Here is a 12,040-nt window from a genome sequence, read left to right as displayed (position 1 = left end):
AACCAGAGAATGTTTGGCATTAAATGTCTAAAATAGTGGATGAAAAGTCAGGAGATCACAAAACTAAGAGCAAATAAGGAATGTGAATGTCTTTGACAAATGATACGACAGTCCATCCAACAGTTGTCAAGCCATTTCGAGAAGCAAAGCGAGAGGATAACTAAAGTCTGTATGGTTCATCCTCTGGGCACCATGCATGTCGATACAAAACTTCATGGCAGTACATCCAGTTGTTAAGGTAAGACCAAAGCAGTGGCCCAACAGAATACATAGTGTCCTGTATGGAGCTAGCATGGCTAAAGAAGCATATGAATGCTTGTGTGTGCTTCTCTTTGCCACATGCAACTCATCATTGTGTATAATATATTATATATACAGTCTCACAGGAGACTGTCCTCACCTGTATCAAGACAGCCACCGTCCATGTACCTAAAAAGATGGCATGTTTTGACACATTTTACCTTTATCCAAAAATTGCAGCTATTGAGATTTGAATATTGCACTTGACCATTTCAATAATATTTAGATTACTTATTCAGGCCAAATACACTGTAAAGACCTATAAAGTAATGACTATCACAGGGACTCACATTATTCAATCACTTTTACTGAACAAACAATTTAATACAATTGTATCACAGAAACAATTCATTCAAGAGCATCACAACTTTCACATTATTCTTTACCTGAACACAAACCGAAAATAATATATTAAATACTGAAAGAGTTAAACTTAAAATCAGAGCTGCAGCCTGGCTGAGCTACTTAGCACAGCTAAGCAAAATCATACTGAAACATAAAGAGAACGTCACACTAACAACATTCAGTAATAAAACAACTCTATTACATACTCACATTACACACTCATACAAACAGTAGTTGATCAGGTGTGAGAGGTCCTGTTAATGTAAATAAGATTTTCTAGGATATTTTTCTAAAAACTCTGGTTTCATTCTAAAATATTGCTGTAAGAAACATTTGTATTTTTGTTCCCTTCACAGGAAGGTCAAAGTCAGGCTCAGCAGCAGATCAGCTCATGGAGCAGGAAAGGATTCAGTGTTTCGCTCAAGGGCACATCAGCAGGATGAATACAAGAGACTTCATCCCCCTCGTAAAGTCCAGTCTCTCTCTCTGCCTCTGCACTATTCAAGTTGTAATATGAAAACATTCATGTTGATGTAAAGGACCACATGTGTTGCAGGTCCTTAGATGGAGAAACAAACTTTTACACACTTCATTTGAAAAGGAACAAATGAATTTTCTCAAATTAGTCTCCTTAGCTGCTAATGCCTCTTTATGTTGCCTGAAATGTCCACTTCCCAGCTCATAGGATAATTTCTGTGCAAGCAAGCCTCAGCTCTTACTTTCAGGTCAGACAGTGAAAATGTGAAAATCTGAACATTTACCTACAGTAGCGGCAGAGATCTCATTTCACAGTTTCGGTAAGAAAATAGCTCCACAGGTGCCTAAAAGAACAATCTATTTTTTTAAAACAACACATTTTGTGTCATGATGAACATCTACTATACATTATTTGCAATTCATGCATGCTTTTTGTAAATCACACATTTTAAGGGCCCTGTTTTTGAAAAAACTGCCAGTCAGGTTCTTCCCACCTATCATTACTCCTACTGCCTTAAGGGTGTAATATGTAAGAATTTTTGTTAAAAAGATTCAAAATTGGGAGGCTGCTGACCCCTGATCCAGCGCACACAAGCCCGGTTTTGGTTCTGGTGCCCATTTCCGTGCCGCAGTACCTGCTAGGTGGCCTCCAGATCTCCTGTGCTAGTGGTGAAAACAATACCAGCACTTCTCCGGTGCTCCCAGTCCAGGCAGAACCAGCTAATAAGACTGCTAGCTGCACTGCTAACTGAGCTAACTAGCTAACAGCAGCTACAGTTAGCAGCAGTTAGCATTTACTCTTGTGATTGTTGCCCCCTATTTGTTTGTGGTATGAATTTTACAGGTGGAAAAATTTATATATTGCACCTTTAAGCCATCTCTGTACACTTGCTGTGTTTGAGTTGTTTTACTGTTAAAAAAAACATCCTGGTTTAGTTCACATGATCCGATCCATTTTGTACACACCAGACAGGAAACGTAATACTTAGAATTCAGGAAACCTCTAGTGAACACGCTTGTGATCACTGTCATTTTAACCTGCCACCTTTCGCTAGTGGTTACATGTTCATGCATGGTGTCAGTGCAGCCAGAGCTGAGGAAAAGCTACCCAAGTAAAATGTGCAATTTTATAATCTGAGGTTATCTGAACAAAGATCAGTAGAAATGTCACTGTCATTACCTGAGCATTTTGCAACTAAACGCAATCAAGCTATCAGGTTGCATGTCACCGTAATAAAAAGTGACCTTTCTGAACTCATTACGCACACACTATATCACACTCAACGTCTCCTTCTGCAGACTGAGGCTTTTGGCTTTAGAGGTTCCCTTCATGGCTTTGAGTCCGAAAGCTAAGATTCAAGGGTCATACATGGGGTTGTGGAAGGTGCTGTTGTCACTGTCCAAAAGTGGTCCATACGATGTACGTCTGGAGAGGAAATAGAGAAAACAGAGTGAGAGATGAGTAAACAAATATTAGAGGGAATTACTCTAATATTTATACTCAGCGGTTTTCTGTCAGTGATTTGTGCTCAGTGAGGCTAAGAAGAGGACTTTAAAAAAAAAAATGTTATAATCTGTCATTATATTATATTTCCTACAAAATGTCCTCAGTCGAGCTTTATAACATTAACAGTAGCATGTTTATGTACTTGGTAGGAGATTAGTTTGAGCTCTGGACTCACCGCATTTTGTAGTAGTACAGCCCACCTAACACCAGGACGACAGTTATGATGAACATAATAACAATGGCTGCAACACTTCCTGGAGAGAGAGAGGGAGACAACAAGGGAGAGACAGCTTGTTTTAGTCCTGTGATACACATTTATATACCCTTCATGTTCAGCTTCATTGCTTTTCAGTTCCTCCTGTGTTTTTCCCTCCCAGTGCTTTTCTACTCGTTTCCTCACCTGTTCCTCTTCTCTCCTCACTCCACCTGTTCCTGATCCCCTCGTTAGTGTCTGTGTATATAGTCTTTGTTCTCCCTCATGTGTTTGTCAGTTCATTCGGTCATTCCTCTGTGATGTGTGATGTTTTTGGGCCCTGTGATCCTTTATTGGTTTGTCTAGATTTCTTGTGTTTGGTACTTTTAGCTTTATTTAAATAAAGCCCACTTTTTGTTCCCCTCCTGTGTGTGTTCCTGTGTGTCTACGCTTGGGTCCTCCTCTAGCATAACCCCACAACATAACAACATTACTTATTTCTTTCCTTTCCCTGCCCAGCTCTGTCAAAGGTACCTTTTTTAAAGTCCTGAAATCATACCTAATCATCTCTATGCAGTTTAAAACAATGCCAATGTGTGTTTTAAAAATGTATTGTTCATAGGTTTTTATTATTAAAAGGAAGAAATAAGGAATTTTTGGAAAATAGCAAAGGCTCCTGTTGTCTGTTTGCCCTGTACCACTGTTACACCAAAGAAAACAAAAGACAACATAAACAAACTAAAATCAACCGTGAATGAAAAAAATAAATCAAGTTATTTACTCAGCATTTTTCATTTTAAAAAAATGATTACATTTTAAAGACTAAACTATTAACCATGAAAGTAATCATGATTCCCTGGCTGGTCTAACCAATGTGGTATGCTTCAACTGATTACCCTTGTCTATGTGACTGACTGTAATCTTTTGTTGGTAAATCTCTAACTCTGTATCAGTTAAGACTTTTAAAGCCAGACTGCCCTTTGAGCTTAAGTATTAATTAGTAATTTTCTTGTGGGAAACTGGACTAAACAAGTTGCTGAAGATCTATTTGCACGTGTCAGTGAGATGGTACAGAGGCTATCACACTATCACACGCCTTATCACCTGGAAGCATAATTCAATCAATAAACACCACCTTGAGAAATTAGTCTATTATCCATTCCTCCACATAAGGCCAAAGTACCTCTGATTTACCACAAAGGTAATGGCTAACTTTGAGTTTCTTCAGTGAGCTCGGGAGATATTTTAGGGATTTGATCACTGTTCTGGTGAACTATCTTTAACAAATGAGCTTCGAATTATTCTCAGTTTCCTGTAGATTATCAATCATCAACCCGTAAAGAGAGATTACTAACCGCAGGGAAAAATGACTGACTTTAGTTTCTGGGGGTTTTTGTGTAGATTTTTTCTTACTGCAATGGAAAAGCGCCTTGACTCAGTGGTTTACAACCAAAAGCCCCCACAAGGTCTGATATGGCACCACGTCGTCACTCTCACCTGGTCAAATACAACAGCCTGGTTAATGGCCCTATGTCATGTAAGTGACATAAATGCGTCACTTACTGAGTTGCGACAGTGAACGAAGCTATTCAACCCAAAGTATGATTTTTTTTTTTTTCTAAACCTAGCCAAGTAGTTAGTTGGCTAACCCTAACCAGGCAGTTTTGAAGCCTAAAACTTAATGAATATTTTTGTACCTAAACCTCACCAAACTGTGACTAAAACGCAATGCAACATAACATAATGTGACGTAGCGTAATGGAACAACAATCCAAAATATGTCCTTATGTGAAAATATTGTCTCCAAGCTTTATTTTGAAAATCTAACCGACTGTTGCTTACCACATATTATTGCTAACTTGCTGCAGTCCCCTTCAGATGCAAAAATGACGCTAGAGGGGTAGGTAGAGCATTATAGTTTGAAACTTAACAGGCTGGCCTGTGTCAGCAGCGCTTGTGTGTGGTGTAATGTTTCGCTTTCCATGTTAACAGGTTAGATCAGCCACAGTGGTTGCATGACTAGCGCAGTCACATGAGGCTACAGAGGCACTTCATCTAGAGATTCAGTCTCGCCTATTTTTTTTACTGCCACACACGTACAGTTCTTGGCAAAAATAGACATGAAAATGACCTGTAGACAGCCATATGGACATCATACCAGCGTTTCACTACAGTTTTACTGTCTGTATCTGTAGAATATGTCACAGACATGAAGAGAACACAACAGATGGAGGACAACTTTTATCCTGTGCACTCTTTCTCTCTCCCTCTCTTTCCCCCTCCCACTTCCTCGCTTTTTTAACAGGGGTTAAGGAAAATCAAATCATCATATTTATTGATAATTATGAAAGGGTTAGGGTTAGGCTCCATGAAAACAGGGCAGGCAGGAGCCGCAGCAGCTAAGCAACGCAGCCGCCAAGCACTACACAAGCATCGAGTGTGGCCAGCCTGTAAGGCCACTGACCAAGCTGCTGCTGGGAATGACAACATGTTGGATATCGCGGTGTTGGTGTTGTTCCTACAACTCACAACTGACCAAATATGTTTTTCTAATGTCACAGCTTTGCAACGTGGGAAAAGGCTGTAAAAATATGCATAAGGGCGAAGTTATCCTTTGTAACACAGTCAACATTGTGAAAGGTGTGACAGAACTTAGTCTGAAATGTAACAATATCCTCTCCTGGTTGAAAGTTCTTTATGTAACCCATAAAGCCACAATAACAAGCTCAGTGTTTCCCAAACCTTTTCTTGGGCCCCGCTTTGTGCAGATAACAATATTTTCCCCACCCCCCACACACAACTTGTCTTTTGCTTGCAAACTCCTAGCAGTGTTTTTCAGTCCTGCTCCTGGGGGCTCTCTGCCCTGCATGTTTCAGACGTTTCCCTGCTCCATCACACCTGATTCAAATGATCAGCTTGTCATCAAGCTCTGGTGAAGCCTGAGAACAACCAGTTCATTTGAATCAGGTGTGTTGGAGCAGGGAAACATCTAAAACATGCAGGGCAGGGGGCCTCAAGGACCAGGGTTAATAAAACACAGTCCAATAGAATACATTTTAAACAATGTCTGTCATTAATACAGAACTGCAACTTCACTAAATAAGGAACAAGTCACTGCATTGTGCATGTTAACTTCACACTGTGTCAGAAGCTAACGTTCTGAGACACGCAACAGACTGTGGTTTCTCTTCATTACTCGCCGTTGTACTGGTGAAGCAGATGGTGAGATATGGCTTGTCATATCACACGCACACACACAACAACTAGCTCCAGTTGTGGACCACGTTTTGGTCAGTTCTCGGAACAACACCAATCAATGGTATAACGTGACTATGGTATAACGGTCATGCGGTTGTCTTTACAACCTTACTTAACACTTCAGGCAGTCACGTTAAAAACTGGCACTGAGAGGCGCCATAAAAGTTCTGAGTCACATGTATTATCAGATGTACCTGGTGACGGAAATTTAAGTTCCAGCACAGGAGGGACCAGGTTCAACCTCAGTTACTAGACAACAGCTAAAACCTGGAGTTTTTGTGGCTTCAGTGCCTTGCTAAAGAGCATTCAAACCAGGCCGACACATACAGTAAAAGGGATGGGAGAATGAATAGATATGAGGAGCTGCTTAACCTGACTTTGCAAGGGTGAGAACTGAACATACAACTTGAAATAGTTTCCCATTTGCGCTTATGCACTGTCCATGCCAGGGTTGCCTGTTCAGCTCGTAGTATTTACTAATAGGTCTGTAACGAGTGTCTTATGCTGCCACAATAAATAACATGTTGAGGATGATTGGATGTCATTGTAAAACACGTCAGTGGTTACACAGTTTGGAAAATGATACAATGAATAAGAAAATAACTGGCAGACAGCTTTTTCTCTTCAACCAGCTGCAGTTTTTAGTTATTTAACCAGCAAAGGACTGCAACTGCAAAGCACACAAAGAGCCAAAGAGGAAACTGTTCCGTTCACACATTAACCACGGATTGAAAGGAGGTCAAAGAGAGGAGGAACATATAGTCTGACGCACTGACTCTGTCGGTATACAATTGACCTCTTTAATCAGAGAGGTGTGATCACCTGCGCTTCATCAAGTATGGTTTTGTGTTCGTAAATGTATGTACGACACGCAGAAACACGTTTAGAGTTTTAAAGGACAGGTGATTTACATCAGATTTACATCAGAAACAAATAGTTTTGTGTAGTTTCCCGGCAATATATTTTGATTATGCTTTCATAAAAAAGTTAATAAGTAACTGGCACATCAGACTCCATGAGTGACATGCAGCTGGAGTTGCTTTGTAAAGGTGAGTCCAGTGACAGCAAGTCTGCATTTAGACAGAAATTAACACTACTGTATGTCAACTTCATTGCTCACTTCAACGAGACTTGAACTGGACTTCTTTTTCTTAAAATAAGTGTAAGTCACAACATTTTGTCATTTGACATTTACGATCCCCTTACGATGATTTGCCATCCTCTTTTTCTAAGCTTTGCATTTCAATTTCCAAGACTTTGGTTTCTTGCCAGCTATCTGTAAAACTAAAAACAGTGTCGACTTTGTGTGTAGTGCTGATTAGCAATAGTTAGCATGCTAACAAGCTAAACTAAGATGGTGAACAGGGTAAATATTTCACATGCTAAATATCATCCTGTTTACATTGTAATTGTGAGCATGTTAGCATGCTAATGTGAGCATTTTACTCAAACGTCCACAGTGCCAGTATAGCCTTATGGAACCACTAGCATGGCTTTATCAGTTGTATATAAAATAAAAACTATATAAAAAACTTGCAAGAGAGCGTTTACACTGTTAGTCGAGGAAACATTTTTAGAAAAAGCAACGTTTTGTTGCTGCATACCTGAGCTTAGAGCCTTGGAGTTGTGTCCCTCCTCCACCTCTGTGGTGGTTCGGATGGTACTGGTGGTGGTTGTGACACTGGTGGTACTGGTCATGGAGCCAGTGGTGGTAATGGTTGGGGTGGTGGTGGTGGATTTTGTAGTGGTGGAGGTGGTGGTGGGTGTGGGTTGTGTAGTGGTGGTGCCGGGTTGTGTAGTGGGGCTGGTAAGGATGGTGGATTGTGCAGTGGGGCGGTTGGTGCTGGGGGTGCTGGGATCAGTGCTGGTGGTCACAATGGTGGTGGCACCAGTGGAGATTTCACTGGTGCTGGGGGGTTCGGTGACAGTGATGGAGCTGTCGGTTTGTGTAGTACTCGCATCAGTGCTGGTGTTGTTGCCGGTGGTTGTATTGCTTGTGCTGGGGGACTCTGTGACAGTGATGGAGCTGTCGGTTTGTGTAGTACTCGCGTCTGTGCTGGTGTTGTTGCCGGTGGTTGTATTGCTTGTGCTGGGGGACTCTGTGACAGTGATGGAGCTGTCGGTTTGTGTAGTACTCGCGTCTGTGCTGGTGTTGTTGCCGGTGGTTGTATTGCTTGTGCTGGGGGACTCGGTGACAGTGATGGAGCTGTCGGTTTGTGTAGTACTCGCATCAGTGCTGGTGTTGTTGCCGGTGGTTGTATTGCTTGTGCTGGGGGACTCGGTGACAGTGATGGAGCTGTCGGTTCGTGTAGTACTCGCATCAGTGCTGGTGTTGTTGCCGGTGGTTGTATTGCTTGTGCTGGGGGACTCGGTGACAGTGATGGAGCTGTCGGTTTGTGTAGTACTCGCATCAGTGCTGGTGTTGTTGCCAGTGGTTGTATTGCTTGGAGATGAAGTTGATGTGGAGACGGCTTCTGTTACTGATGAAGTTGTCCAGTCACTGGTGTTGCTCCCCCCGGTGCTTGCTGCCGTTGGGGTGAAAGCTGTATTGCTGGTGGGCAGAGATTCAGGCTGTGTTGTAATGGTGATATCACTGACATCAGTTGACACAGCAACTTGAGTAGGTGCATTCACAGTCGAGATCGCAGATATTGGTGGAGAAGTTTGAGGGGAAGAGGGCATTGTTGTTGAAGCAACTGAAGGTGATGTAGATGCTACTCCAGATGTTACTGCATGGCTCAACAGTAGACCTGCAAATCCAGACAGAAGATGTTTCCCACTCAAAGGAGGTTTTTCCAAAGTTCACGTCAAATTGAGGTAAAACATTTGCTGTTAGTAGGCTGATGTCTCGCTAGCTAATTTGCCAGGTAGCTAATGTAACATTGTTATGGCTGATTTGTGCTTGACAGTCCAGCATTTTGACGTAATTCAATCTTACAAATACATGTTACTGGGCCCTGTCAGAAACAAGATGGTACAACTCAACAGATGTATCTGAATCAACAATACATTTAAATAACAAAGTATAGTACATTTAGCAACTAAAAACAAACTAAGCTAGTGGCAGACAGCCAGGTAACACAACAACTCTGAATCTTTATTTAAAAAGAGTTTAACAATCGAAAGTTTCTGGGTTAAATAATTCACCTGTCAGTGAACAACATTAATCCCAGAACCATATGACTTGAAATCAAGTTCAGTGATAAAACAAGGGCGACAAATCAGCAAAACAAGTGAGTGGGTGTGAAGTTCGCTAGCTTCACAGCTAAAAACAAGCAAGAAACAGAGTGGTAGGATGTAAAAAAGTTTTACGCAGATGACCTATTCTTAAAAAAAAGCAAAGTAAAACACAGAGCCTTCACCGAGTGGAAGCTGAATGTTCACATCTCCACATACAAGTATGAATGATGATTTTTGTTTTGTATTAATCCACTGCTGAAAATAGTCCCCAATAAATGCACTTTCCTCAAATATATAGAAACTACAGTGACCTGGTGGTTTTTACTGAGCCCTTTGTATTTACTTCCACCAAGAAGTTTATGTTTTCACCCGTGTCTTTTTGTTTGTTGGTTGGTTGGTTTGTTGGCAGAATTACACAAAAACTACTCAACGTATTTCCATGAAACTTGGGTGGAGAATGGATCTCAGCCCAGAATAGACCCTATTAACTTTTGGTGCAGACCCAGATAAAGGTACAGATCCAGGAATTATTTTTCACTTTCTTCAACATTGTGTCATATGACATTTTCTTTTTTTTCTCAAGGAATATTGCATGGATCTCAATGAAAAAAAAAATTGCATGTATTTAGGTGGCTGGTATTTATGAGTGAGTACAAAAGGAGGTATGCACTCTACTGAGTGCCATTCTAGTTGTGCGTATTTTTCAAAATGTGGTCTTCAATAGGTACCATTGGGCATGAGGCTGAGTGCCACAGACAAGGTGGGGAAGTTCGAAAGTATTGAGAGACAGACTATCACACTGTTAGCTTAGGTCTTTTAAGGGCATTTGATGACCATCAGGAGCAGGATCATGTGATGTTTTGGGAGGAGGTAGTAGTGTCATTACCACTGTTTCAATGAACAGTCTGGGCAAAGATCAGGTATGACGCATTTAAGGTCCTCCCGTCTTCTGAGTATATATCTAATCTCTTCAGAAAGATCAGAGAGAAAACCACTGAGTAATTCTATTGGACATTATTTGCAAAAGTTGTGTTGGTGTTGCTGGGCTTCTTCCTGTGGCAGAAAGTCTAAGAATTGATTGAACTGATAGCACATTATTCTGTGATGTACGACTGCACCACTGCCCACAGGTTTAAAACAGCACAGTGTTCTCAACAAAGTCAAAGTCTGAGTGATCTTAAAGTCTTAGTTAGGCACTAAGTAATGAAGATCAGTGGAAATGAAGCAAATTGGGATCTCTGGCACTGTATATAAACAGAAATGCTCTTGACTTGAAATATTTAATGTACCTCTTCATTGAGATTTTAGAGCTCATCACCAAATCAAACATTAAAAAAAGTTCTGTCATGTAGCCTCAACACACAAAAGGGAGAGCCACCTTGTGATGTTAACTCATGACAACATCTGTAAACCAGTGGAAGTGAGTCTGTTCTTAAAAGATACTGTCAACTGTTGCTGTGAAAAGGAAATTACCTCACACAAACAGCAGCTTCGGTCCCTGAGCCAAAATATCACTACCCACTTTTAAAATTCAACTTTTTTGTGTGAATGATCTTATTATCTTGAAACTTAAGATGTGATCTCCGCATATTCTGACTTCCCCAAGACATTTACATTAAAGGAAATCTACAAAGAAGAGAAAGAAAGAAATCAGATTGTAAGGATAATCACCAAATAAAATAGCATGCACTGAAGTTAGAGTTTACTTACATGCTATCAGGGTTTGCAGGCTCATCATTGTGTTCCTTTTACTGTATATCTCCACAGTCATGTGTGTAAGTGCAGCTCTGTGCTCTCTGCTCACTGTGGACAGCTGTAGTGTGTGTGGCTGCCTGTGACTGTAGGTGACTGATTATAAGAGCCTGGGGGGCGAGGCTACATGATGTATGAGTCACAGTCAAAACCTCACAGAGCGGCCCGGTCACGGTATGAAGCGGCTGTAACTTATAAAGCAACCACGGAAGTGGTACTGAAGGTGACAAAACAGTAAGAAGGGATTGATGAGAAATTCTGTTGGACTTTGAATGATCAGTGAGCTTATTGTGTGTGGTAGTGTTCAATATGGTCTCAGTGATATTCCTATAGGTGCTTATGCTGTATGGGTACATAACTGTATGATAAAGTTTATTGTTTCGCTTTCCTCACCCGCTCATCACTGAAACATTTCTAAATATTTCTAACTGGGCAAATATATATATATAATATTTAACTGGGCAAATATTTGTGAAATGTATTTGAATTTGTGATTAATTAAATTATAAATCCGTGACATCTTTGTTGTAATTATTAATATCCACCAGCAGAGAGCAGCACGTGCATTGAGAATGTGGCCTGGGCCGCTCAACCAGCAAAGACGTTCATGAATATAATAGTATTACAAGATACAGATCATTTATGAGTCAATGGAACTCAATAAAGATTGGTAATAATTCATGAATGACCTCAACAGAAACTGAGACTTGAAGAGTTCACATTTGAAAGTGAGTTGAAAGCCTGTTAATATGCTGTGAGCTTACTAGACCTTCATCTCTATGATATCTCTGCTACTGACCTCCTTTTTAAACCCAACAGTGTCCACATCAGACTCTGCTGAACTTTTTGTTGGTGGTTATGTGCTAAATAGCAAATGTTAGAATGCTAAAGGTTTCGAAGGATTGCTGACATGCTAGACTGAGATGATAAATATTATACTTGTCAAAAACCAATAAGTTAACATGTCGCTGGGAGCATGTTAGAATGCTGACATGGTTGTAGACTCTTTACATTATAAGAAGTCTTAC

At 40.7% G+C, this 12,040-nt stretch overlaps 1 protein-coding gene across 1 annotated transcript; it reads right to left on the bottom strand.

The window, feature by feature from the left end:
• Positions 1 to 639: 639 nt before the first annotated feature.
• On the bottom strand, positions 640 to 11,044 carry parm1 (prostate androgen-regulated mucin-like protein 1). The gene is made up of 4 exons (XM_084383165.1): positions 10,971 to 11,044; positions 7,685 to 8,830; positions 2,805 to 2,883; positions 640 to 2,548 (listed from the first exon to the last, which is right to left on the bottom strand). Exons 1-4 carry the CDS (start codon positions 11,029 to 11,031, stop codon positions 2,479 to 2,481), a joined length of 1,356 nt encoding a protein of 451 aa, XP_084239291.1. The 5' UTR covers positions 11,032 to 11,044; the 3' UTR covers positions 640 to 2,478.
• Between the last annotated feature and the right edge of the window lie 996 nt (positions 11,045 to 12,040).

Source organism: Pagrus pagrus (genome assembly GCF_965226575.1).
Source record: "Pagrus pagrus genome assembly, chromosome: 19".
Classification (NCBI taxonomy): Eukaryota; Metazoa; Chordata; class Actinopteri; order Spariformes; family Sparidae; genus Pagrus; species Pagrus pagrus.
This window is presented reverse-complemented; position numbering and strand designations above follow the sequence as displayed.